Genomic DNA, 26,182 nt, shown 5'->3' with positions numbered 1-26,182 from the left:
GGGTAGTACGTTAACTTTATTTTGAATTATAACATGGAATTTGTCATCAAACAAATGAATGTAATGAAAAACTTTGGGGATTCAATTAAGCAAACGATTTGCATAGGAATTGCTACTTCTAAGTTTTAAGATGCAGAGCACTGAATTGTGAATTAGATTAACATAAAGTAAGAATCATCTACCTGTGTGCAAAATAAATGCAATTTAACTTTATTAAAAAAAGTTAAAAAATGCAATTTAATTTTAAATAACAGAACTTTTGTTCAGTCTTTGGTGAGGGATTAATACAATCTTCTTCCCTGCTATGGATAATATTTAGACTCATTTAGACTAAATGTGATCCTTCTAAGCTAGAGACCTCTTACCTACAGTTAAGAAGGCCTCCTTTCAATATTGTTAAAGCTACTGAATTCATTCTTTATGCCCCTAATATTGGTCAAGAACATTATCCATTTTAAAGGATCTAACAAATAGGCCCAGGACAACATGCTCTAGTGAAAAACATTAAGTTTGTCAACATTAAGTTTGTCATTTCATCCCATTTTGTCTTTTGGAACTTTGTTATCAGTACCCATTATACTGTTTTGATTTATATCAGTGATGAGCAACCTTTTTTTTTTTTTTTTTTTTTTTTGGTTGGGGAAAAAAATAAAGCACTTCAGGCCACATTATTTTCCTCTTCAAAATGAATATAGCTTTATGAAATTCCCATAAAAGAAGATGTATTTGTACAACTTTGTTGAATAAAAGAAAGCCAGCGTGGAGATGGGCACTGCTTTTTAACTACTAAAATGTTTATATCTGGATGTCTTAGCAATACAGACAGCTTCTAATTTTTTAATCCAGAAATTAGATTGCAGGCTCGTTGCCTGGGTGGTCGGCCCCCTCTCTGGGGGCCCTGTGGGTTGCTCATCACTGGCTTTGCTTGTGACATGGATTAAAATAAGCTGATCTTTGTTGATTGACTGTTTTACTGATCATAACAAACTTTAAGAGAATATCTTCTAATTTCAAAATTATAACTCATTTACTGACATAAAGATAATACTTTTAGTACCACCATTGCAAGTTGGTTAAAAAAAAATATATATATATATATGGTTTAGAACATTTCCCTCCATCTTAACATAGAACATTGGCTGGAAACCAGAGCAGAACATGAACAAGAAAACTAAAGATGTGTTTAAATAACAAAATGCCACCAGTGTTTATTATGGTAGATTATAGAAAGAAGGTTTAATTTTTGTGTGTGCAGTTAGGCACTGACTGAGGCATTTAGACACCATTGATCATAAAGTGCATCGAGTATAAATTTTGACCCCCTTCAAAGGAATAATTCAACAAAACCCAGGTTTCTTTCTTGGAATCAATCAACCCAAATACACGCATAGATGAACACTTATTAAATACTAGTAACAGTCTTATTACTTATACTTCTGCAACAGTAATAACAACATATTATATCACATTTTATCCAAGGACTCCAAAGTCATTGTATCAAGCAATTGGTGTTGGAAGCTCAAGAGTCCACAGCATATTAAGTCTACTTAGTTACGGCACAGGAAATAGATTCCCAGCAATAGACCCAAAGTAATGGTTCAAAGAGACAAGCCTACATTTCTTGTGGTTTGTAATTTTCTGAATTTCCAAATTTGCCACTTGTATCCTATCATACCTACAACATTGACTCCAGGTAAAAATGAACAATTTTTCTTTTTTTTATAGTTCAACAGTCCATCTTTGAAAAGCACATGGTGGAATGTCAGAAGTGGCTTTTCAATAATATAACTTTATACATTATTGATTCATAGAGGAGAACATTTTACACTGGAAATGACATACAAATATATGTAAAGTACGATGGAGCCATATCTTTGAGCACACATACATTTAACACAAAAGCAAAAGTGCACCAATTCACTGAAGGTCAGACTTTCAGTCTTTTTAAAGGAACAAAGCTTTCTGCTTCCTTTCTGTTTCTATTTTTAAGACAGAGGGTTTAACTCTATCTTAGAGTTTAACTGAAAGACCCAAGTTGATGTAGTTTAAAATGAGTTTCTGTGGACTCCACGAACATGCCAGGCCCCCTGGAGTGGGGCTACAGGCCAGTGTGAGAAGCCCACTACATGAGAGGAAGGGGTCCCTGAGCTGCTCTGCTTTTGACTCAGGGCACAAAGCACAGCTCTTCTTGGTCAGGGACCCAGCGTGGGCATTCTGGGCGTTTTCCTTCTTCTAGGAATTTCCAACACTATTTGAAAAGCAATTTCTTTTTGGACAATATGATTAAGGTTTCTATCTTTCAGTCGAATATGAAACTAAGTTAGCTCTTCCTGTGTCCTTCTTTACTTCGGAGGAGATGCAATATACGTTCATTTTTGGTTAGTTCTGCCGGAAGTTCATTGGCCTGAAAGAAGATAGGATAGGCATGAGTGAATTCCCACAGTTGGTGTGGTTTCAGGGACTCCAAAGAGGGGCCCCTGACCCACACTTGCTCCTCCACTGATGAAAAACCCCACTGGACTCAGTCTTTTGTATCAAGGCATTAAAGGTTTTCTTTAAATGTATTTAAATATAAATATCACTGGTTACTTTCTTATCTCATTGTTAGTTATTTTTCTTTTTAAAATTTTTTGCAGTACAGTTGATTTACAATGTTGTGTTAGTTTCGGGGGTACAGCACAGTGATTCAGATACACACACACACACACACACACACACACACACACACACACACAAACACATATATTCCTTTTCATGTTCTTTTCCATTATGGTTTATTACAAGATATTGAAATATGGTCCCCCGTGCTATACAGTAGGCTCTTATTGTTTATTTATTTTATATATGGTAGTTTATATCTGCTAATCCCAAACTCCTATTTTATCCTTCCCTCCCTTTCCACTTTAGTAACCATAAGTTTGTTTTCTATGTCTGTGAGTCTGTTTCTGTTTTATTAATAGGTGCATTTGTATCATATTTCAGATTTGACCTATAAATGATATCATATGATATTTGTCTTTTAGAGTTATTTTTTCTATCTAGCCATATCCCTTACTAGGCTATAATATCCAGGAGGCCAGGGTCCATATCTTATTAATCACTGCATCCTCGTTTCCAGCACAATGCCTAGCTTATCTAGTATGTTGTAAATAAATCGATTTGACAACTTATTAGTTTATTATATAAGGCAGTCTGTCTGCTAGGGACTTGAGACCCATCTTTTGATGAGAAGGCAGAGTTAGGAAACACCCAGAGCATAAGACACACAGGGAAGAACAGCTTCAGTGGCCCGACACCCCACCTGATCCAGCCTCACTCTATGTCCTTTCTTTTCACAGTGCTGCTGAGACACATTCTGTAAGTGTTTACTTTGTGAGTGAGTCCCTATCTTAAGAAATAGACATTATAGGGCAATGGTTCCCAAACTTTTTAGTCTCAAGACTTCTGTACACTCTTAAAAATTATTGAGGACCCAAAAGAGCTTTTGTTTTTAACTAATCAAAACTGAAAAAAAATTAAGTATATTTATTAATTCATTAAAAATAATAAACCCATTACAGGTTAACATAAATAACATATTTATGAAAAAGAACTAAATTTTCAAAAACAGAAAAGTTAGAAGCGTAGCACTGTTAACAGTTTTGCATATGTCTTTACTGTGTAGCTTAAAAGAAGACAATTGGATTCTTATATCTGCTTCTGTATCCAATCAATTATCTTAAAGCTAAATTGCCATGTGGAATTTGAAACCACATCAATGAATTTTTCTACTCTGTTGCATTAAAATCCATAGGTCTATCTATCTGCAGGTGGATTTTTTTACCTATGCATGTTTGTAACATCATGTACCGGCCATTTAGAAAATAGTAGCTCACTGAGTTATGCAGATCTTCCAAATGTTGACACATTTTATTATACAATCCTCAAAGCTCACGTCATTCATTAATATTATCACTGATTCATCAGAAAAGCTACAGGTATCGGGAAGCTGTCAGGCTCATGTGATGGATACAAGTTCGTTCTTTCAAGTAAAAGTGGAGCTCCCCCCCAAAAGTGGCTGGCTCCCTTTGTAACTCAAACAATTGCACAAGTGCTTTTCCTGAGACAACCATGTGCTTCAGCCTACAGCAGAAGTGCTTGGTGCAAACTTCGAATTTTGTTACATAGTAAAAAGACATACAGCAAGGGTCAAGGTTTCATAAAATTAAAATTGTTTGCTGCTTCATCAAAGATATTCTTAGGTAAAACTGGTATTTTTATAAAATAATCTACAACGTGTAAAATAACTTAGAGGTTTGTACAATCATTTGCCGCTACAGTTTGTGACCCTGCTTTGATGCGTGTTAAGGTGCCAACAGTTTCATCCGTCATTGCCTTTGTACCATTACGGCAAATGTCGGCACAGCGAAAAAGGGCAAATAGTGTCTCTGTATTATTAAGAATATTGTTTCGACCTATTAGAACCCTTGAAAGGGTTTTGAGGACACCCCAAGGGTCCACGGAACACACTTTGAGAACAGTTGTTACAGATGAATAAAAGGATGTTCTTGGGAATTCAGGGGAGAGGCAATTAAAGGGTAGAAGGGCAACCACATCAGGGAGAGAACTTGGATGTAGTTGTTTTTTTCCCCTGCAGTTAAACCTGGAACCCCGGCTGCTCTATCTGAAACCCTGATCTTAGGTGAAGCTCCTGCAATACCTACCTTCTAGGCTGGATCCTGCCCTCTGACCCCCACCTACTGGCTGGGACCTCACTTGCTGGGAATGATGAGTTTGCCACAGTGGTCTGCTGTGCAGCATGTCCTGCAGCTGCACTCCTGCCCACCCAAAGGACCCTTGATGCTGGTGCTGGACTGACTCTAACAAGAGGTGCTATTCGATGCTGCCTTAGACCAGAGACCCCTCTGTGGGGTTAAGTCTAGTATTAGCTTAGTTCCTCAGGAGCAGATGTTGTACAGGCCTAATGCCTGGGGCTGAGAATAATGCTCCTGGAGAACGGACCTGAGCAGCATCCAGTCTCAGAGTACCCTCACGAAGAACTAACTGTTTTGCACCGGTTACTGGTCCTTGGTGACAGGCTGGCAGGTAGCCAGAGGATCCTCTACAGTCAGGAAGAGGAGTGGATCTAAGAAGCTGCACCTCTGTCTACAAGCTTGTTAAGTTATGGTGTGTGTGACCATCTCCATGAATGTCCATATCCATTACCATTAAAATAGGCTTTATACTCTCAAACTGTGTTGCTTCAGTCAATCACATCACTGTTCTGTGTGTCATCCATATAGTTTTAAAAACCTGGTCTCACTCCTCTGTCAGGAGGGTCCCCACTGAATTCTCAAGTTGCTCAGGTTATGATGGCTAGCGCCCAGGCTAGCTCCTAAAGGCCATCTTACTCATTATGGTGCAGGACCATAGGTCCATACTCATGACCCACAGCACCATACCACTCTCTGTCCCCACTGCTCCTGGGAGAAGATGTGTTCTGAGTCCTCAGTTGGGGGTATCAGGAACATGGGATCCCCACACCCATGGGGATGGCTACTGTGTGGGGAGAGGTACTGGGCCATTGGTTACCCTCTCCTCTGGCATCTGCCCCAGAGCAGAAGTCCTGGAGCCCCTAGAGCAGAAGGGTGCTTCTGTACTGGCTGAAAAGTGACTCTCTCCAGGAAGCCTTCGATAGCGTTCTTCACTTCCTGCTGACAGCCCTTGTCACTGTGTGTTGCAATTGCTTGTTTAATTATCTTTATTCCCCAGTAAACTCTGAGCCCCATGAAGACAGACACTATGTGAATCTCTTTCACTATTATCTCCCCATAGACAATGTTCACAGCACAGTGCATGGCATCTAGCAGGCACTCAATAAGTGTTTGTTGGATGAATGAATAAAGGTCAAGAATACCCCCTCAAGAGTCCTGAGTGGCTGCTGGAATCCCAACACCCTTGCTTCTGGAGCTGCCTCTGAAGAGCCTGGCTTCTACAGGCTGCCTGGTGTGCAGGCGTGCAGCTTCCTGGCAGCTACTCCCGGCTCTCCAAGGGCTTCTGCAGGATAAAACTCCAACACAGGCAGCTACACAGACACTCCAAAGACCAGCATTTTGGTCACTGGAAATTCCCCATAACCATTATTGCTGAGATTCCACGAGACACACAAGGGATTGCATCTTTCAGTTTCTATGTAAAGAAACTGCCTTAATTCAGTACTGGGTGGCTTAGCAACGAAGACCGATCTTTTTAGGACATCTGTGTCCAAGGTGCAAAGATAAGAGAGCAATTGTGATTTCAGCGGGCTCATCACAGAGCCAGACCAGCTAATGGAAGACAAACCCATGTATCTCAGGAAGAAATAAACAGAAATGTTGTCTTCAAGTAGTTCAAAGATAGGAACAGGGGAAGTAATAATTCCACGTGCTAAGTGGAATGAGAAAAAGTGGCGGCTCTTGGCATGTTGTCTAATTGCACTTCTTAATAGTTTCTTTTAAAAATATCATGAAATGTTATATGATTTTGGTTTTATTAATAAAATCTAACACAGTAATAGATGCTTATAAAAATTCAAACACTATCTAAGTATAAAGTGAAAGTTGCTTTTCATACCCTCCCTTGTTAATAAGTCCCCACCATACTTCTTCCTTCAAAAGTCAGTAGTTTCAGGGTGCTTCCTCTAGACCTTTCCTAGGCTACTCTCCCACCCCCAGTCTCTACTTGTGACTGCTTATGCAGATGTTGAGTAGGAGGAAATACAATGACAGTCATTTGTTACTGGGCATCCTCCCACCTCCAAGTTTGGCTTAATTGAAAACTAAGAAAATTTTTGAGCTGTGAAAAAATATGGGTTGGTTTTGCTCAACTATACTTCAATTAAAAAAAATATGGGTTGGTTTTGGAACTGTGGGGCAAAGTCCTGTTAACAATATAAAAAGCAACATCTTCCCCATGAGGTCACCAAATAGAGCACAGGCAATTCTCAAGGTACCAGTATCCAACCCACGGAGGATGGCGATTAAACTACCGGAACTTTGACATTTTTAGGACACTTCTCTGACGATAGAATACTTACAACCTTACTCCCCACAACCACTGCCCCCTACCCCCGCCCCACTGTTACCTGAAAATCACTGATAATAGAGGGGTTTTAGTATAGTCCTCTGGGTCCAAATGTACTGCTCACTCATAACCTATGATGACAACATTTTATGCCCTTACTATGCCCAAGGATGAGGAGCGACTGGAGCCAAGATGCTGTCTTGGCTTCAGCAGACGCCGCCTTATCTCTTTGCACAGGCGCCCGATGGAGGGAAAAGATGACTAAGACGGTACCTTGTTTCTCAGGGCTGGGTCTGCCCCTGCTTCCAGGAGCAGCGCGACTGTCTTAATATTTCCGCTGAGCACTGCCACATGGAGTGCTGAGGTCCCATTCTAGGAGAAAAGGACAGTGTGTGTCAGGAGAGAGCTCACAGCCATCAGCACTCGGCCTGATGAGACTGTAATGCTAGAGCCTTGCTCATCCTTATCTTCCCTTTCCAAAGTCACATCAGCACCTAGTACAGTGTCCTCAGGGACACCGTGTATGGTCAGTATAAATATTGCCAATAACCTTTTGCAAGTGAAATAAGGCACCTGCCCAGCGTGTACATGATTTCATGCTCACTTGGTCCGTTGTAGAGGCATCAGAACTTGCTGTGGGAAAAACAACAATGCTACGTCAAACATTTTTTTTTCTTAAGGTCTTTGTGCTTTTGGTGAGCACACTTCTGCAAGGCTGGAGGAATAGCCTGCTCACCTATGGGCCGAGTTGTCAACCCAGCTGTACACACTCCACACGCGCAGGTGGGTAGGAGAGCGACTGGGAGCTACACGGCTTAAGAGTAAGAGTAGGTGCGTTGAGGACCACCCCCGACCCCAGCCCTGAGTTGGAGCATTTCTGGGTACTGAGGGGTCTAGTGGATAGGTTGCTGACATTTTATGGAATTTACTGCAAATATTTATTGACATAAGGAAGCAGCTATGCGCAGCGTGTAGCTGGATTCTGGGAGGGGAAAAGAGAATATAATAAACCCAATATAAGAACGATGGGCAGTCACAAGACATCTGTTCTAGAAGGTACATATGTCTGTGAATAGTACCTAAATGCAAGCTTAGTTTTCAAATTAACTACTTCATATATATACGTAAAACACTTTCTGATCTTGTAGGCACGTTAAATATCATACCCAGAGAAAAACTCCAGCAAAGTAGCCGTTTTCCCTGTTTGCTTCACCATGTTTGCCATGTGCAGCAATACACTAATCTGGTAATATTTCACTTATCAAAATCTTAACCAACTTACCAGTGTTGCCGAAGTGCAGTGTGGCTAAGAATAAAAAACTAAGCCTAAAAGCTGTCTGCAACACGACTAGATATTGCAAAGTCCATTTCTGGAGCTAGTTTCTTTTATTCATAGAGAATTCATTTTCACAGACTGTTTATTCTTACTTGCCAAACAAGTTTTACAAGTACAAAGTACAGCTTTTTTGACTCGTAAGCTCATGGAAGATTAGAATTAGCTCACTGGGGCAAGAGAGAACGGCATACCAACAGCAGCTCCGTATCAGCTGAGAGCAACAACGGAGCCTAAACCCATAAAGATCAGACAGAAGGCATCTAAAGGGCAAGTAGACTTCAGATACATCAATAAATCCAAAAAAGTGCTAAACTACTGTCCCAAGTTTAGAACAGGTTTGGTGTCCTCTATTTAACAAAACGCTAGAGTGTATACCAGGAGTCAGCAAACTACAGCCCGCAGGACAAATCTAACTCCCCCCTCCCCCTGCCCCGCCTGTTTTTCTACATCCTGATGAGCTCAGCATTTTAAAATTTAAAAAAGAAGACTATTTTGTGACACGTAAAAATATAAAATTTTAGAAATACAACATCCATAAATAAAGTCTGATCGGATGCAGGCATACTTTTTGCTGTTGCCGTATTTTCTACGGCTGCCTGCTTTCTACAATGGCTGAGTGGAGCAGTTCCAACACAGACTGTACGGCCCACAAAGACTAAAATATTTGTTACCTGGTCCTTTATTGAAAAAGACTGCCAACCTCTGGTAGATACTCTAGTTGAGGAATATTTTAATCCAAAATGATTACAACTTAAAAAAGGAGTTTCGGGGCTCTGTTTTCTGGAAGACGCAGCCCTCCAGAATGACACATTCTCTGACGTGTCCAGATGTTTGAGGCTTATATCATTCCACCTAAGGTAACGATGTGGTTCTTTGCCCCAGATAATGAAGAGAAGGAATGTGAGTTCCTATCCCTCATGTTTTCTGGGACACAAATCATGTGTTTCATTTGTGGAGGATTTCACAAATCTTCCAATGATATATCAATATGGGTGATTTCCAAGTTAGCAATTTCAGTACTATTGTTTAATTTTTTTTCCCCCTAGAAAACTTGGTAGCTACAGACTCCGGTTCACTCTTTTTATTACCTTCCCATTTCTACCAGTGCCCGGGAATCTCTAACATGGATAAATTGTAGGCATGTTCTCTCAGTAACACAACTAACCATGCAAATGGTACCCAGATTCTACTGCAGTCCCCAGTGTGGACTTCTTAAATTTCTATCCTCTCTCTTTTACAGTTGGTAAAATTTTCTCTGTAGGTCTTACCTTCAAAATACCGAGGGTGGGTGAGAATTTCAGCAACTCTTTTATGACATCATTATACCCTTTGTTGGCTGCCTTCAGTAATGCCGTTGTACCATCCTTTACAGAGAGAGGAAAAGAAAAGTTGATTATTAACATATGTGTGTGTTGGATAATAATGAAATGTTGGTTGAGAACTGGGAATGTGCTTGTCAGAAGGAGGCAAAATGTGTAAATGAAAGCAGAGGCCTGCAACGTCTCTTAATCTAAAATCATTTTAGAGCATATTAAACAGTTAATTCTGCGTGAAAGAATACCACACAAAATATGTGACTTATTACAGTATCTTCAAACCCTGCCATCTGGGAATTCATGGTCTTCTAGTCTCTTAGAATATTGGGTACAGGAACAAGGGGAATTTCAGGAGGATATTTTTAGAACACAGATGGACTAAAGAGGCATTCTCTGCGTTCATGACTTAGAAATTAATTGTTGAACTTTTTTTTTAAAGTATTTTTCACTGTGCGGCTTGTGGGATCTTAGTTTCCTGCCAAGGATTGAACCTGTGCCCTTGGCAGTAGAAGTGTGGAGTCCTAACCACTGGACCGCCAGGGAATTCCCAGTTGAACTGCTTTTAATGATTTAAATAATTGTTGAACTGTATCTACTGTTTTAAAATTTTAAATTGCTTTTCTTTTTGCCTTCCCGTGTATACAGCCTTGCTCTAGTCTGTCCTGGGTACCTGCCTACCTGTGGTAGTGGTGATGGGGGGAGAGTAAGAAGGGGATAGATTGAAATCTGTTAAAAAAAGAATGAAAAGACAAGTTCAAAAATTAATATTAAGCTCTGTCATCCTTTTCTGGCCTGAGAAGAGATTTTCCAATTCCCCCTTCCTCCTACTTTCACGCATCAATTTCTGTATTTGGAGGATTTTGCTCACAGAGTTCTCCTGTAGTAAAGGAAACACCCCAGGCTGCTCTAAAGGTTTAGCTGGAATCAGGAGGAAGATGAGAATAGAGGATTTTTCCTTTCTGACTTCAGAGATTGTGGGAAGGAAAAAAGAGAGAGTGGAAGAGAGGACAGAGAAGTGGTCAGGAATGTGTATTTTGGTTTCCCCCTTTGTGGGCTCAGACTTGGGAGAGTGGAGGTGGGTCACACAGGCAAGGTAATATTAAGGGCAAAAAGGCCAGATACTGTAAAAAAAAAAAAAAATGAAGTGACCCCAACAGAGGCTAAGTGGAGGCCGATGGGGGATGTGGTGTGGGGGTCTGCAGCTCGGGGAGCCGGGGCACCGAGGACCCCAAACCACAGACCCCGCGAGCCAGCTGCACTGTGGCCTGGAGGCCAACAGGAGGCGCAGCGCCAGGCAGACCAGCAGCCGCTGGCGGACACATCCCCAAGGGCAGCCGAGGCCTGAGTCTCCTACCTGGTCCTCCCGGGTCATCCAGAGGTCAGCCCAGGTGGAGGAGGAGCTCAAGGAATTCAATATTTTCCCCTTAGAGGGACTGAGCAGCAGTTGCTAGGTTTCAACTGATTCAGACCTTTCCCTTGTTTTCCTGCTGAAGAGCAGGCGGAGGTTGGGAGAAAACCCCGGTGAGGAAGAGACAGAATAAAACTGCGTCTCCTCCGCACGTTTCAGTTGAGTTAAACTCGGAGGTCAAGGCTTCAATGGAAGACGTCCCCATCCGAGCCCGCGCGTGCGCGCGGCAGTCCTCGCACTCACGTGGCGGGCGGCGTCGCGGTCGGCTCCGCGCAGCAGCATCACACGTACCACCTCGCTGTGGCCCATCTGCGACGCGATCCACAGCGGCGCCGTGCCGTCCTGCGGGGAGAGGACACAGCATCCACGGGATGGCGGGTTACGCCCCAGGGAGGGCTCCCAACGGCCCACGACGAGGGTGATTCTGACCCACGTAAGTAGGCTGGCATTGGGCAGTGCCCGGACTACTTGGGTAAGTGCCAGTATTCAGATCTTGGCTTATAAAAGCCATTGCACGGCAGGACCTTTCACGGGGCTCCAGGGAACACGCGTGGGAAGCGGCTGTGTTGCAGGCATACCAAGCAGAACCAAATTCGACAAACCTGGGGAGAGGCCAGCCTGTCCTTATTTTGCCCAGACTCTGCCTGTTTGCTTTACGGGTGGGTTCACACAACACACCCTGCTTCGTGGGGCCCCCTCATTCCTACAGGAGAGGGGGCGATTTCCTCTGAGGCCGGTCTGAGGGTCAGAAAGCTAAAGACATTGCTCCCACTCTGCTCTTGTGTCCAGAATCCTTCCAAGCCATGTCATTCTCAGGGACCATAATTTTATGCAGGATGTGATACTGCGTCTTCTGGGGGCTGCCGCACAGTGCCCAGCTACAGCAGATTCATAGTTTTGGTAAAGCCTGCTGTGTATTATGTGCCCAGTGACCCTTTTTCTGTGCACACTGAGCCATGAAGCTGAGGTATGTTGCTCCAGAGAAGAAGAGGTGAAACATCCAGGGGACAGAGAAGGAGTTGACAGCAAGGAGGGTGGTTCCTGCTGGACAGAAAGGAAACTAGAAAACCCTTCTAGTGCAGGAGGGAGGCACTAGAGAGGAATGGGGGAGGCAGGGTCATGAGTGTCTATGTTTTCCTCCTGCTCTGGGTTGAATCTGGGTTGGGTAAGCTAGGGTGCTAGAAACACCCAGATAAATTATAGTGAATTCCAGATAGGAAAGGATTTTCTCCTGTTCTTGGAATGAAACCCAGGAAAACTGCAAGCCCCCTAAGGAGCTCTGTGCTTGGCCGGTGCCTCACAGGTAGAAGAGAAACGGCCGTCGGAGCCGTCTGGACCCATGTTGGACACGCTCCCAATACCCTGGGCCCACATTCCCCCAGGAGTCCCTGCCTGCCTGCCTGAAGGAAATCAGAAGTGCTGGCTGAACAGTGGCCTGGAGTAAGCCTGGGTTGGGGAGATAAGGCCACGGGACATCAGGGACGTAGATGATGGCAGGGCCCACATATGGTGGACCAGCTGCGCCTTCGGGGACCAATGCAGGATGCTCAGGGACCAGGGAGGCTGACAAGCCAGCACAAGGAGCAGACACGAGCATCCCCATCCCAACTCCAATGCCAGGGTGATAGTCTGACCTCTGAGAACTTGGGTCACCTGGAGAGAAGGTCAGGAAGAGGGAGAACCCAGAACTGACTAACCTTAACCTCAAACGCAATTAAGGTAATGGGACCCAAAGAGACTGCCTTAGTCATGTAAGACTGAATTATTCATCAGTGGGACTGTGGGCTGAGAGCAAGATGATTCAGGTACAGAAGCTAAAGTTTCACTTTCTGCTGGAGGATATCATTTCAGCTCCAGTGTTCCACCTGCAGCAGGAGCAGGGTCACTGCCCACTGCTGTCCTGGCAAAGGGACAGAGGACCAAGACCTTTGAGTGGGGTGATGGCAAATCAGGAGCCTAGAAGGATCTGGGGGAAATCCAGCTGGCTACAGCCCAAGGGCTGTGGGCAGGGCCCTGGGAGACCGGACAGAGGGTCTGGGCTCCACAAAGGATTTTCCTGGGCTCAGATGCGGATGCACTTTCCCCTTCTGCCCGCTCTGGGTTCATCTGTTCTTTGTCATCGCCGCCAGAGGGCAGGCAAGGAAAGGCAGCCAGCAGGCTGTTCCCCGTGCTTTCCAAGGGTTTGGTTGTTTTTAAATTCTATTAATTGACACTACTATGTGGGAAAGTGCTGAGAGGTGCTATATCAGCAACAACTATTATATTATAACAGTAATGTTTCTATATTTTATCAAATGTTATCACCTTAATTGCAATAGTCATAGTAGGTGGAAAAAAAAGTCACCACTTCCTGGTTGTGAGACCTTAGGGAAATCCCTCTGAGCCTCATCGTCCCCTTCTGCAAAAACATTAGCCTCACAGAGATACTTGTGAAGGAGAAAACATACAGAAATGTGCTAAGCACAAGGAGTGGCCAACAGATGCTTAGAAAATGGATCTGGATATTATTTATCATGAAAAGCAGTAAGTAATTTAATTTGTACTTTTGTCTACAAAGCATTCCATGTTCTTTATCTAATTTGATTCTCCCAGTTACCCTGTAAGATAACTGACCGAGCAGGTAAGAACGATTGGGAAAATGAGATTTGGGGGAAAGCTGTGTATTTCCTTACCGGTGCTTACTTCTCCAAAGCTGATTTTTGAACCCAGGAAGTTGAATGTGAATTAGAGAACTCTTGTCAGATCCAATTACTTATCAGTTGATTATCTAGTTTGTGAAGAGGACAGGTTTTCCTCTTCCGTACACCTCAATTTCTGCCTTGTCATATATTTTCCTTCTATTACAATAGTCAGCTTCTTCATTGTGAAGATGGCTTCATAATAAAAATGAGGGCAATTCAGTCGATTTAGCTTCTTTTTTGTAGAGCTTTGGAGAGAATCGGAGTAGGAAAAACGTCTGAAAATATTTATGTGAGTTTTAAAATACTTCTTGACAAAAATATACAGTTTTAAAGTATATTAAATCAAAGAAATTGTCATGAAGTAGAAGTTACAATCTCAGCTGCACTTTTTTTTTAAAGAAATAGAACACTTTGCTTGAAGAAGATGGGATTCACTGGGGTTATGACAGCTGTTGTTTACTATTTGTGTGCATGACAAGCGGAAAAAAATTTATTTTGCATACCAAGTGGTACACTGGCTCCATGTAAGAAAGGAATGATAAGGAGGGCTGGTTAAAGACTGAATGAGCTGATGAGGTAGCAATGAGTTCCCCACGCCTGCAGAGGCTTGCCAGTGGCTGATTCCCAATCAGCTTCTAGTACCTGATGGATGGTTAAATAGGGGACTTTTGCAGTTCCTTCCAGCTCTGTTATTCCCTCATTCCATTTGAGATAATATTTTCAAGTCTCCTCTAATATATTTTTATAGAGAGGTCACAGCATGAGATGGAGTATATGATGTGACTTGTATTAGAGACTAAATTTTATTTGGTCTTATTTAGGCTCCTAAAGATGATTTAGAAAAAAGAATTAAAACCATAAAGCCATTCTCTCCCATGGCAATAAGTGTATTAAGTGGCACTAACTCTTTGCTTCTACTGCCTTCCGGTACCTATACTTAGGCTACTTCACCTGCAGGCTTGAGCCAGACAGCAAGTGCTGGGGACCAATTCTATTCTAAGTTGGGGGTTCAAGGAACCTCATCAGTAACACAGGGGGGTTCAATATGGAGACACTTTGCTACCGGCCCTGGAGCCCATTTCTCAGTACTGGGTCCCTCTACTCTGTGTCCTTGGTCCAGCAAATGAATCTGTAAAAGATGTTACTAGATGCCTGCATTGCCCACACCCTGACCCATTCTCCCAGCCACAAGTGATCAGACTGAGGATGGGCAGGCCAGCCAGTCCACTGTGGCCTGGAGGGCAGGGATGAGCTGCGACAGTGACATGGCTACGCCGAGAGTCTGGGAGTCTGAGCTGTAAACTTGGGGACCGCATACAAGATACGTAGGCAGAGGAAGCTGATCAAAATGAAAAGGAGTAGGGAGAGAGAAAGACAGGAAAGAAGGGACCTTGAGATGACAGAGACAACTTGGCTTACGAGGGAAAGAGAGCAGCCTTGATTTCTGATGGGTTTTCTATTCCAGGAAGGCCTGGATGGAATAGAAATGATAATACCATACCTAACATTTACTAGGTACTCGGTTTATACTGGCCACTGCATGAAGAGTTTTGCAGGGATCAGTTATTTTTTTAATTCTCACAGTATTCCTATAGCAAAGGTACCATCATTATCATGGTTTTACAGAAGAAAAAAAATGAGATTCAGGGAGACAAAGCGATTTGTTCAAGGTCATACAGTTCATGAGCAAAACTGGGACTGTGTTTCATTTTCTTATCCATATCCCTGTAACTACCAAGTTGCTCACTTCCCCCATCCGCAATCCCAGCCCCAAGACGTGGCTCTGGCTTCCTAGCTGGCTCTTAGAATCCTCCTGTCCTGCTCAGGAGCCCGGGCCCTGTATCGGAGCCTTGTTCCAGTTCCCAGTCACTGATCACCATGCCCTGCAGCCTTCCAGGCCTTATGGGCACTCTGCCCAGGCCACAGGGTGTCCTCTGGCGGTCAACACGGCTTTTCTGAGAGTAGAGGGCATGCAAGCAGCAGGGCCTCCCTACTGTGGTCTGCTCCCTTCTCGGAACCCTCAGGACACTGCACCCATCTGCTGACTCTATGTTGCCCGTTGCCCACCACTGGGTTGCCCTCCAAGCTTACAACCTGGGAGAAAGGATACTGTCTGGGTCCCAGCATCTCTGCATACAAGTCCAAACCAAGGCTTCTGATAGAGAAGGCATTTTATAAGATGGCGTTTCGGTCAGGCTTCAAAGAAATGCTGATTAGCATATTAAGAGGACTAGACAAAGATGAGTGATGACTGGCCAACCTCAGCCCCAGGTAAACAGAGCCCGACCTTCGCCACTCTATAAAAGCATCATGTTAATGGGCTGCGTGAGTTGAGTTGGGAAAAGTATATGTCAAAGCATTTTGTTGGTAGGAAAACAGACTAACTAGCCATCTCAGCTAGTGATTAAAAAGGTTTGAGTCATATCAACTCCACTTGGTGAGGACACAGAGAACTGAAAATGAGGTTTTAAATGACTGTGGATTTCAATTATGTCTGTGACTCTTGACCTCTTTATTCAGGACAGCTTAGAAGGGAAAATTTTCAAGTTTCAAAACAGTAATTTAGTCTTTCCAGGGATAAAAAATTAAAAAGAAAGAAAGAAAAAAAAAGAAATTAGTCATTCCAAAATCTGCCTATGGCTTGCTCTATGCATAGGATTCCTTCTACAAGAGTACTAAGAAGGTTTTCAGTTAGTTCTTCAGTGATAGAATTACAAGGAAAAGTCATTTCTGCTACCGTTCAGGTTCCCTGAAGCTCAGATCAAATGTTAGCTGAATAATTTCAATGCAGCTTCATTCACATCCTGGCACAGTGTACCATAAAATGTCAGGACTCCTTGGAATGGCGAAGCAAAAATTAGAAATCAGATTTATCTAAAAATATTAAGAAATTAAACCAGGCAAATATCTTTGTCCTTATTTTGTAAATCCAAGAATTTTCTGACAGTGATTCAATGTGGCAGCTGAGATTTCAGAATAAAACATTGGCTTCCAAATGTCCTACCTATATAACCGTCTACCACGTACAGGCCATTTTAATGGAAACTTTTAATTAGACTTTTTTTTTTAACCTCTTCATAACTTGTGACAAAGTCAGTTGGGGTTGATAGCACTTTTGCTGTATTTCTGACACTTCTTGTTTTCTTGGAATGGAATTAAATATGCGAAGTTTACTCTTTTACAGAAGACAGAACTTGGACTAGTCTGACCTAGCTAGATCACCTTTAACTATAAGCTTGTGGTAGTAAAAAGATTATGGTGTGAGGGTACAAAGGGATTACTGGCACTCTATGAAAAGGAAAAATTTCATCACTTTCCCCCCTAAAGCAATTCATATTTTATAAAACACCTCTCCCTAAATAACAATCTTTTCAGATCTGGACACTCACAATTCCAAACAGTTGCATTAGATGTAGTTGTTGGAAGAGCATGTCACTTGCTCCTTGACCTAAGGGTGGGCTCCTCCCGTTCCCAGGCTGGGTCGCCCACTTTGCCCAGGTTATCCTCACTCCTGAGGGATGAAATACAGCTGTGGCGTGTTGTGGCTACCACGGCACTGATGGCTCACTCTTTTTTTTTTTTTTTTTGCGGTACGCGGGCCTCTCACTGTTGTGGCCTCTCCCATTGCGGAGCACAGGCTCCGGACGCGCAGGCTCAGCGGCCATGGCTCACGGGCCCAGCCGCTCCGCGGCATGTGGGATCTTCCCGGACTGGGGCACGAACCCGTTTCCCTTGCATCGGCAGGCAGACTCTCAATCACTGTGCCACCAGGGAAGCCCTGATGGCTTACTCTTCAACTTCTTGGCTTTAATGCCATCACACTACTCAATTTAGGGTTAAATGGACATAATTCAGGCAACATTTGAAATATGATCTCTTATGTCAACTTGGTTTTTTACAAACAGTACCTTAGGCATACAAATAATGCATCTTTACAACCAGAGTTTTTGGAGTGCCAGATGTACAGAGAGACTGGACCATCTCGATAATCTCTCATTTCTAAATTCGCAGTGGTACCCTCAATAATGGCCTCCAAATCAAACTTAAGCAATCTAAAATAAATTCCTTTCATTAATTTTCAAAAATGAAGACTCTGATTCAGAATCAATCAATGATTTCGAAATAAGAAGGACCAACAAGAAAATCCTAAATTCCAATTCCCAAATGTCAACATTGGAAGGTATGGAAGTGCTATTTTTTTCTAAAAGCATCCTTTCCCAGGAGTATTACTGGGGCCATCCAAACCTAAGAACATCTTTAAAATTCTAAAATTATGATCTTATATTCATAGCAGTGTCTGTCACATGACAAGTGCTCAAGAAATACAGAGTGAACATTTAATAAAACAATTATCAAAATTTGGGAACTTGAAGATATTATCAGGATCATTTTGTCCAGCCTTCTAATTTTCAGATAAAGTAACAGAGGTCCAGAGAGGTTCATTTACTTGTTCAAAACCACACAGCTAGTTAGTGGCAGAGTTGGATCTAAAACTCAGGATTCCTGACCTCCAATCCACTTTGCCCAAAGGCTCTTTCTTTTCTCACGTTCCTTATGCACTTGGATTTCTAAAGTCTGAAGAAGCCTGTGGCCAAGAGCTCAGGCCGACCTTAAGGTTCCTATAGCTATTCACTAACGAGAATACAGGTCTTCCCATATCAGGCCACATGACAGTGGGAATCTGCCTGCATGTCATTTACTGGTAAGTTATCAGCTTGACTTTTCCCTAGAAAACTACCTTTAAAGTACTGTTACCTTAATCTGAAATGTTTCATTAAAAACAAATGGATTAGTGCAGAAATAGTTATGAGAGGCTAATTATAATACCTTACATTTGGATGGTTCTTTACCATTTATAAATGTGGCCTGTATTACCTTGTAGTCCTGTTCCTTTAAGTATCAGTTAATTGATTTGCCAGATAACAACTTCTTTTGGTAAATGAAGTCTCAGTGGTGTTGTAATGGTGAGAGATGAAGGTGCAGAACCCAGTAATGATTCCAAGAACATGGACTCCTCTTTGGCTCAGCACAAGAAGTGGTGGGTAAGAGATAAGGCAGCATATCAACAGAGAGACTGAGCAAGGGCAAGGCTACCTGACCCGCCTCTACTTACCTATGTCCCAGGCTAGCCTACTCTCCTGACCCCAGTACAGCCATCATTTATTTGAACAGGAGATGGCAGAGTCTGTACTTGTCCTCAGACGGCAAACATCCTGAATAGTGGTGTCAGCCTGATTTCATAGGCTTTCGGGTGAGCCCAAGGCAAAGAACAGGGAAAACCCTAATCAAAGATGAACTTTTACCCAGAGGCAAAAGGGTTTAGAGACGCCCAGTGTTGACTAGTTATCTTAGGCACGTGCTGCCGCAGGACCGCAGGACCGCCCCGCCTACCGCCCCATGCGCACGCGCAAACATTACCTGCCTCGGCTGGTTGACCTTTGCTCCTGAGGACAACAGTAATCGAATCACATCCAAATAACCACCTTGGGCAGCTAGGAAGAGTGCAGTGGCTCCATCCTGACAGATAGCAAATTGAAAGTGTTAACAAGTCATCTTTCACATTTATTAGAAAAGAAATTAGATTTTTATTTCCTCCCCTCCCCCCCTTTTAACATGTGTGGCGTTTTCTTCATTGACGAACCATTCTAAAACATCACACTAAGTCAGGCTGAAAGGTAAAGTTTAAAATAGACAGTTGTATAAGGATGAGTTACGACATATGTAATGACTGTTCACTCTATAAAATCTTGGTCATACAGCTTATGGTACATCTAGCTGGAAAACTCAGGTTTTCCAAATAATCATCATTTTCCTCTGTCTGCATAGGTTTCTCGTTAGCTGCCTTCTGCTTTTGTTGCATGATCTCAGAGTCCACCCTCTTGTATTTAGATTTAAAAAACATACACATTTAATACAATTTTCCATTGCAGTCCTTTTGTCACTGAGAGCTTAAGTGTTCATTAAAAAAAAAAAAATCTGTTAATAGAAAACAAAAAACAAATCCCTCAAATCTATTTTCTGTGCTCTAATGAATTGGGAAAGAAAAGTATCCTTTTAATTAGATATTCCCTACTCCTTTCTCTTTCATGCTCCCTTATCCATGTTCTCCCAACATGCAGTTCCTCTAAGCTTTAAAACACAAGATGCTTCCAGAATACCCACCCTGGTAAGAATGTCCATGAATTCTCTCCATGCCAGCCCGGCAGACGCCAACAATACCTATACACACAACTAAGCAGTCGTGCATAAAAAGCCCAAAGCAAGTGCTTGTTTCCAATTTTCTTTAGTTTTCTTTTTAACTGGGCCTGTACATCTTTTGGGTGTTTCTTTTATCTTGAAGACGTATCATTGGTTAATTTCAGCAAGTACATCGGTCAGTCGAGAGCACACCTCCTGTCCAGGTGCTTACTTCACACAGGCAGCATTCACAGGACAGAGTGAGCCTCATTACTTTCAGACCTAAGTGGAAAACTACTTAACCCAGCTAATTACCACCCCTCACAGTCAGGAACATTAACCACAGGATCAAAGTACCTTCCCTACAAGTCCAACCAGGCAGAGGGTGCTGAATTTCCAGTGGGGGTCAGCTGAGCTGCCAGACTGCCCTCAACGCAATCATTAAAAAAGTAATCAGCCTGTACAGATTCTTTCTTTGTTTTTGGCCGTGCCACTCAGCATGTGGGATCCTAGTTCCCTGACCAGGGATCAAACCCGCACCCCTGCAGTGGAAGCTCGGAGTCTTAACCACTGGACCGCCAGGGAAGTCTCAGCCTGTACAGATTTTTAAGCAAATGTTTGATATGGGGATACAATTTTCAGCTGTTCCTTACTGTGTTGCCACAGAAAGTCTTCCCTGCCCTTAGCAGCTGATAACTCTTAGGAATTTTCCAAAACGGATCTCCATGCATTGGATTTTTTTTTTTTTTACTGTGCGTCACACATTTCTGTTCCTAGAAGTTTTCAAGAATCATTGACACTCCCTGCCCCCTGCCCTGTATTTCAACTGTTTTTAATGGAAACATTTATATTTGGACTGTTTAGGTAAGGGTAAAAGTCTTAATACAAAATGGAAGTTCTGGTGCATGAAATTTCTAGGTTACCTTATAACAGAGAGGAATTTACCATGGGAATGGGATCTCCCCAAACTCTACATTTCTAAAATTAAGTGTTGCTTCAAGGAGCCTTATGGAAGAATGTTATCTAACAGTACAAAATCTATACCCACAGTCAATTTGGATTGCTGACTATTAATGGTAATGCTATGAAAACAATAACCCATTTTCCTTTTCCAAAGACAGGGGCTCTTCCAATTCAACCTGCACATACATATACTCATACACACTCTCAGATACAACTTCACTATATACAGTTGAAGAAATACAGAGCTGCAGACTCCTGTTTCTCAGATGTGGCCACATGTCAGAACCACCTGTTGCCCAAGCTGCCCTCAGAGACTCCAGTTTAGTTGGTCAGGGGTGGGCCCAGGAAGTGGAATTTTTTTTAATGCTCCCTGGTTCTAATGGACAGCCAGAGTTGAGAATCATTCCTTCAGACCACAATCAAGTAGTTTAGTCACTGAACCAGGAATGCTACAGGTTCACAGAGTGGTAACAGATTTTGAAGTGCAAAGCCTAAGGCTAGTTTCTATGGAAAGAGGCTGGTGATTTGTCAGAGGTATCTGTGCAAACTCTGGAAAGGGTGTTCAAATGGAAAAGTTCACACCTACACATCTCATTACATGTCTATGAAAGTATAGCACCCCTGGGCATAGGGCTCATGTCTAGTGGTACAATAGCCTAAAATATGGTTCCTAGACAAATGGAAGCAGGAATTCTTCCACTCTTCACCATGAGACTGTCAAGTCACTTTATCTCCCCATATTTTATTTTTTCCTCCAAAACAAGAATAACGTTTGCCATAAATTCTACGGAATTAGAGTGACCATTAAAAATGCTTGGGTAATGTGCTAATTGCCAATTAGCGGCAAACAGACCCACACTGGCAGTGAATGCCTTTCAGGGTCAATGGCGTGCATGTATTTCAGAGGTCTTCATTCACCCATCCTCACTTCTCTTCCAAATAACTTGATTTCTCCTTTTTTGTGTTCTTCCTTCCAAATAACTCTACAACAGGAGGACTTGTGTTGGTTTTCAGCAAGTCCATACACTGGGCTTGTCGTGTTACAAATAAGTATGTATCACATTATTTTTGAAGCTCTTAATTACATAGGTACATGAAATATATCATACGTGCAAGAGATTTAAAAGGCAGAGCAAAGATGGGTAAATAAGATTATGGGTTTCTACATAGAAAAAGCTCACCTGGTTAACTCTATCTTTTTCCTTTGATGTCTCAGACGTCACTTCTTTTTTTTTTTTTTTAACCCATATTCAAACTGTTCTTTATTCTGCCTAACATGCATTGATACAATTGTAAGCTGAAGGTCACCAAGGAATATTTTATTGGTTCTTCTGTTCTTTTTAGATCCATGAGATGATCAGACAAGAAATTCTGGAGCAAGTCCTCAACAGGGTTGTTACCAGAGGATCCTCCCCCATCACTCATTTCATAGGTATTGAACTTTGGAAGGGTGGATAAAGTTGTCAGGAACATTTTTATTTAAATGTCATAATGCTTTTGGTCCTGGAAAAAAAATTTAATGATACAGTAGATTGACATCTTTAATGACATCTTTGATTATGATGCCAGTAAAACAGAAATGCATTTATATTGTCTATGGTTGTCAAGAAGGAAAGGAGCGTATAACTAATGAGTGAAACTTCTATCTTACGTCAACTTTCTCCTTTGTTTTCATACTTCTCAGGTGAGTGCTGTCCTTCTACTATCACTCATTGACCTCCCATTCTCTTAACCCTTGGCATTCTGACTTCAGTACTGGTCTCTTTGGTGACCTCTGAGTGTTTTGCTCTTTTAATACATATATCCTAATGCCTAAATCCACGGGTCGTATCTTAATCACCAACTTTCTTAATTTCTCTATCATTCTACACTGTTTACAACTCCCCTGAAGTTCTCTGATAACTGTAATACTTTGCATCAGATGCCACTTCTGGCATCGGAATTTAGACTGCGATGCTATGTGTGATAAGGGAGTGAGCAAGTGTCCCCCAAGAGCCCCCTTGAAACACACTCACATAAAGTTGGTCATGGATGTTGGCTCCGTGCTTCAGCAAGGTCTCCACCACCTTCATGTGCCCATACTGACTGGCGGCCAGAAGGGCAGTGCCCCCGTCCTGCGGTCATGAGAAGTATAAAAGCGTTAGAAACAGTGAGAGCACAAATCTTACGAGCAGATGCTCTTCACATGGTGAGAACTTTGGAAAGGAATTTCCCATACATAATAACAAACTCACTTTTCCTCTTTTATCTCTTTTACTTTTTCTTTATAATCATGACAGAGTTCATCTTAAGGGCATCATAATGTTGTATACTGGGGTGGCTTGCTTGAGATATATTACAGCTATTTGCTAAGTTATTATAATTAATTTAGAAATTTCTCATGTCAAACGCAGAATCATCTCTTTGCCTCTCAATAAAGGAAACAGAACAGGAAGTCTGTACCAATCAGTTGTGTCTTGGAATCACCAGAATCATCTCCTGTGGTCTCACCAGAGACCCAACTGACAAACATTGGCTTCTCCCCGTGGGTCCACCCAGTTGTAGGTCTCTGAGATTAAGGTGTTTTTAGGGAGTAGCCCTCTTGGGCCCCTGCCTTCATGGGACAAGATCTGCATGCACTGAAAGCGGGGATAACTGCAGCCTATTCCATGTGCTTCTCACTCTCCTGTTTTGCATTTTCCTTTGAACACGTGCCAATTTGTCCAGACCTCTGTTAAAACGTGGGCGCTAGGACTCAACAAAGCACTGCAAAGTAGATGTCACCTGATGGGACATTCCTTGGTTCCATCTCCTCTACTTTTATCTCTGTGCCTAAATTAGAATTAGCTTTTAAGCCAACCACACCAAATACTGACTCACTGAGTTTGTGGTCAACTGAAACCCTTTTTTTTTTTTTTTTTGGCTGCATTGGGTCTTCGTTGCTGCGTGTGGACTTTCTCCAGTTGCGGGGAGTGGGGCTACTCTGCATTGCAGTGCACGGGCTTCTCATTGCGGTGGCTTCTCTTGTTGTGGAGCACAGGCTCTAGGCACACAGGCTTCAGTAGTTGCGGCACACGGGCTCAGTACTTGTGGCTCGTGGGCTCTAGAGCGCAGGCTCAGTAGTTGTGGCGCACGGGCTTAGTTGCTCCGCGGCATGTGGGATCTTCCTGGACCAGGGCTCGAACCCGTGTCCCCTGCATTGGCAGGCGGATTCTTAACCACTGTGCCACCAGGGAAGTCCGTGAAGCCCTTAATGGTTTTTCTCAGGTGCTGGGCTGAGGCTTTCTTTTCCCATCTAGGATTGTTGTGTTGTTTCTTTGGCTCTGTGAATGGGTATGTGGACATTTGAGCCAACTGTAAACAATCGAAGAACGTGGAATCTGGTTCTAAAATACAAGTCATAGATATAAGATAGGGTGGTTTCTAAATCTGGGCATAGAGTGTTTATTCAAAATGGCTACCCTCGCAGCCGCACCCTCAGATTCAGTAGGTCTGGAGCGAGGCCCAGAAAGAGGCATTTGACCAGCCATGTGAGGTGACCGAGAGGTGCCGGAGGCAGGTGGGCCTCCCTTGGAGAAACACTGCTGCACATGGTCCCGCATTCACAGGCAGGCAGGGTGCTGGGGGATGCACATGGCTGAGTAAGGCTTCAGCAAGGGCCCGGCTGTGTGGTGGGAAGAGCTGCACTTTGAAGGGTGGGGAATGGAGGAGAGAGACTGGAGGGCTGAGGCTGGTGGGGGTGGGTGGAGGTGGAGGCGGGTGGGCATTAAGAAGTTGCTTATTAAGCTATTAGCAGCAACGAGCACCAACGTTTCCAAGTTTTGTTGTGTCAATCTTCCCAGTTTTTTGCCTAATGGGTTTAGAGAACAGATAAAACATGATGATTGTCATAGAAGAGCTGATACATTTTATTTTAAAAAACACATTTTTGGAGATGTAGGTTCAATTACAATGAGAACAGTTGACACAAAGTCAGTTTCGTTTTTCTTTCTTTCTTTTTTTTTTTTTGCCGTACGCGGGCCTCTCACTGTTGTGGCCTCTCTTGTTGTGGAGCACAGGCTCCGGACGCGCAGGCTCAGCGGCCATGGCTCACGGGCCCAGCCGCTCCACGGCATGTGGGATCTTCCTGGACTGGGGCACAAACCCGTGTCCCCTGCATCGGCAGGCGGACTCTCAACCACTGCGCCACCAGGGAAGCCCACAGAGTCAGTTTTGATGACAGGATCATATTAAAACTCAAAGCCTCCTGACACTGTCTTCTTCCCATGGAAAACTCTTGGCCACCTGCAGTTGACCTAATGGAAACATGTGGAACTGCTCGCCCTGGGTCCCATGTTCCATGGATTTCTGGGACAGCACAAACTGGCTCAAAGGCCAGCATTAACTTGTTAGCCAAGAAGAACGAAGCAGCCATGTGGTCACACACGATCATTTGACGTAGTTCAGAGTTGAGTCAGGTTTGTAGAACTTTTTATTTTTAGTTGTATCGCTTTTATAATTAAAAATAAAATGATATTTAATATAAAATATGGTACACATGTATTTTGGATTACTGTATATTATATTCAGCATGTCTGGAGGCATGTACACAGTCCAACAGTAGGTTTTAGAAAAGACAGAAACCCTTTCTGAAATTCAGATCTACTTAATAGTGTTTTAACAGGAAAAAAAAAACTCCACTGGAAACCGCCTTGATATCAAAATATCACATACAATAAATTAAGAAAACCTAAAAGTTTCCAACTAGGGCAAATTTTCAGGAATTTTTTATGACTGAAGTAATTTTTTATGACAGAAATAAGTTTTCAATTACAATGTGATGGCAGTTCAAATTCTTCTACTACAAAGCATTATCATGAAAGGTCATGTTGTGAACACAAAATTTATCTTTCTGCAGCCTCAGTTTTCTTATCCACATGTCAAACATGAAGAATCAATGACTTCTTCAAAGGAAGAACCCCAATTCCTTGCCCAACTATATAAACTGTAATCATATATATTTCAGTGAGGACATTTCAGAAAGTAAACTGTCTGCCAAACCCTCCTTAGAAATCTCTCAGATTCACTAGGATTGGCTTAATACTTCCAACAATTCCTATCATAGTACTGGGATTAACCTTGAAGCAGAAAAAAGCATATGAAAACAGGGAAAGTTATAAAGCACCTGCTACTGTATCCATCCTGATAACAAAATTTAGTGTCCCAGAGTAGAAAGTTACCAGTACAAGAAAGAATCTAAGCAATTCCACCCACCCCGCGTTCTCCAACTGTGAGCCCAAAG

At 42.7% G+C, this 26,182-nt stretch overlaps 1 protein-coding gene across 6 annotated transcripts in view; it reads right to left on the bottom strand.

Moving 5' to 3' along the window:
* Window positions 1-187: 187 nt before the first annotated feature.
* Window positions 188-26,182, bottom strand: part of ANKRD29 (ankyrin repeat domain 29) — a 44,347-nt gene continuing 18,352 nt past the window's right edge. For 5 of the 6 annotated variants that reach the window (XM_067699502.1, XM_067699498.1, XM_067699500.1 and 2 more), the window contains 6 exons: window positions 22,938-23,036; window positions 19,201-19,299; window positions 11,345-11,443; window positions 9,646-9,741; window positions 7,315-7,413; window positions 188-2,404 (listed from right to left, as the gene is read on the bottom strand). In XM_067699502.1, coding sequence (XP_067555603.1) covers window positions 2,321-2,404; window positions 7,315-7,413; window positions 9,646-9,741; window positions 11,345-11,443; window positions 19,201-19,299; window positions 22,938-23,036 — 576 coding nt within the window. In that variant the 3' untranslated portion in view covers window positions 188-2,320. The remainder of the gene's footprint in view (window positions 2,405-7,314; window positions 7,414-9,645; window positions 9,742-11,344; window positions 11,444-19,200; window positions 19,300-22,937; window positions 23,037-26,182) is intronic. The other variant, XM_067699499.1, reaches the window with a different exon arrangement.

This window comes from Pseudorca crassidens, chromosome 12 (genome assembly GCF_039906515.1).
Source record: "Pseudorca crassidens isolate mPseCra1 chromosome 12, mPseCra1.hap1, whole genome shotgun sequence".
In the NCBI taxonomy this organism is placed as follows: domain Eukaryota; kingdom Metazoa; phylum Chordata; class Mammalia; order Artiodactyla; family Delphinidae; genus Pseudorca; species Pseudorca crassidens.
Note: the sequence above shows the minus strand (reverse complement) of the source record. Positions and strands in the feature narration are given on the sequence as shown.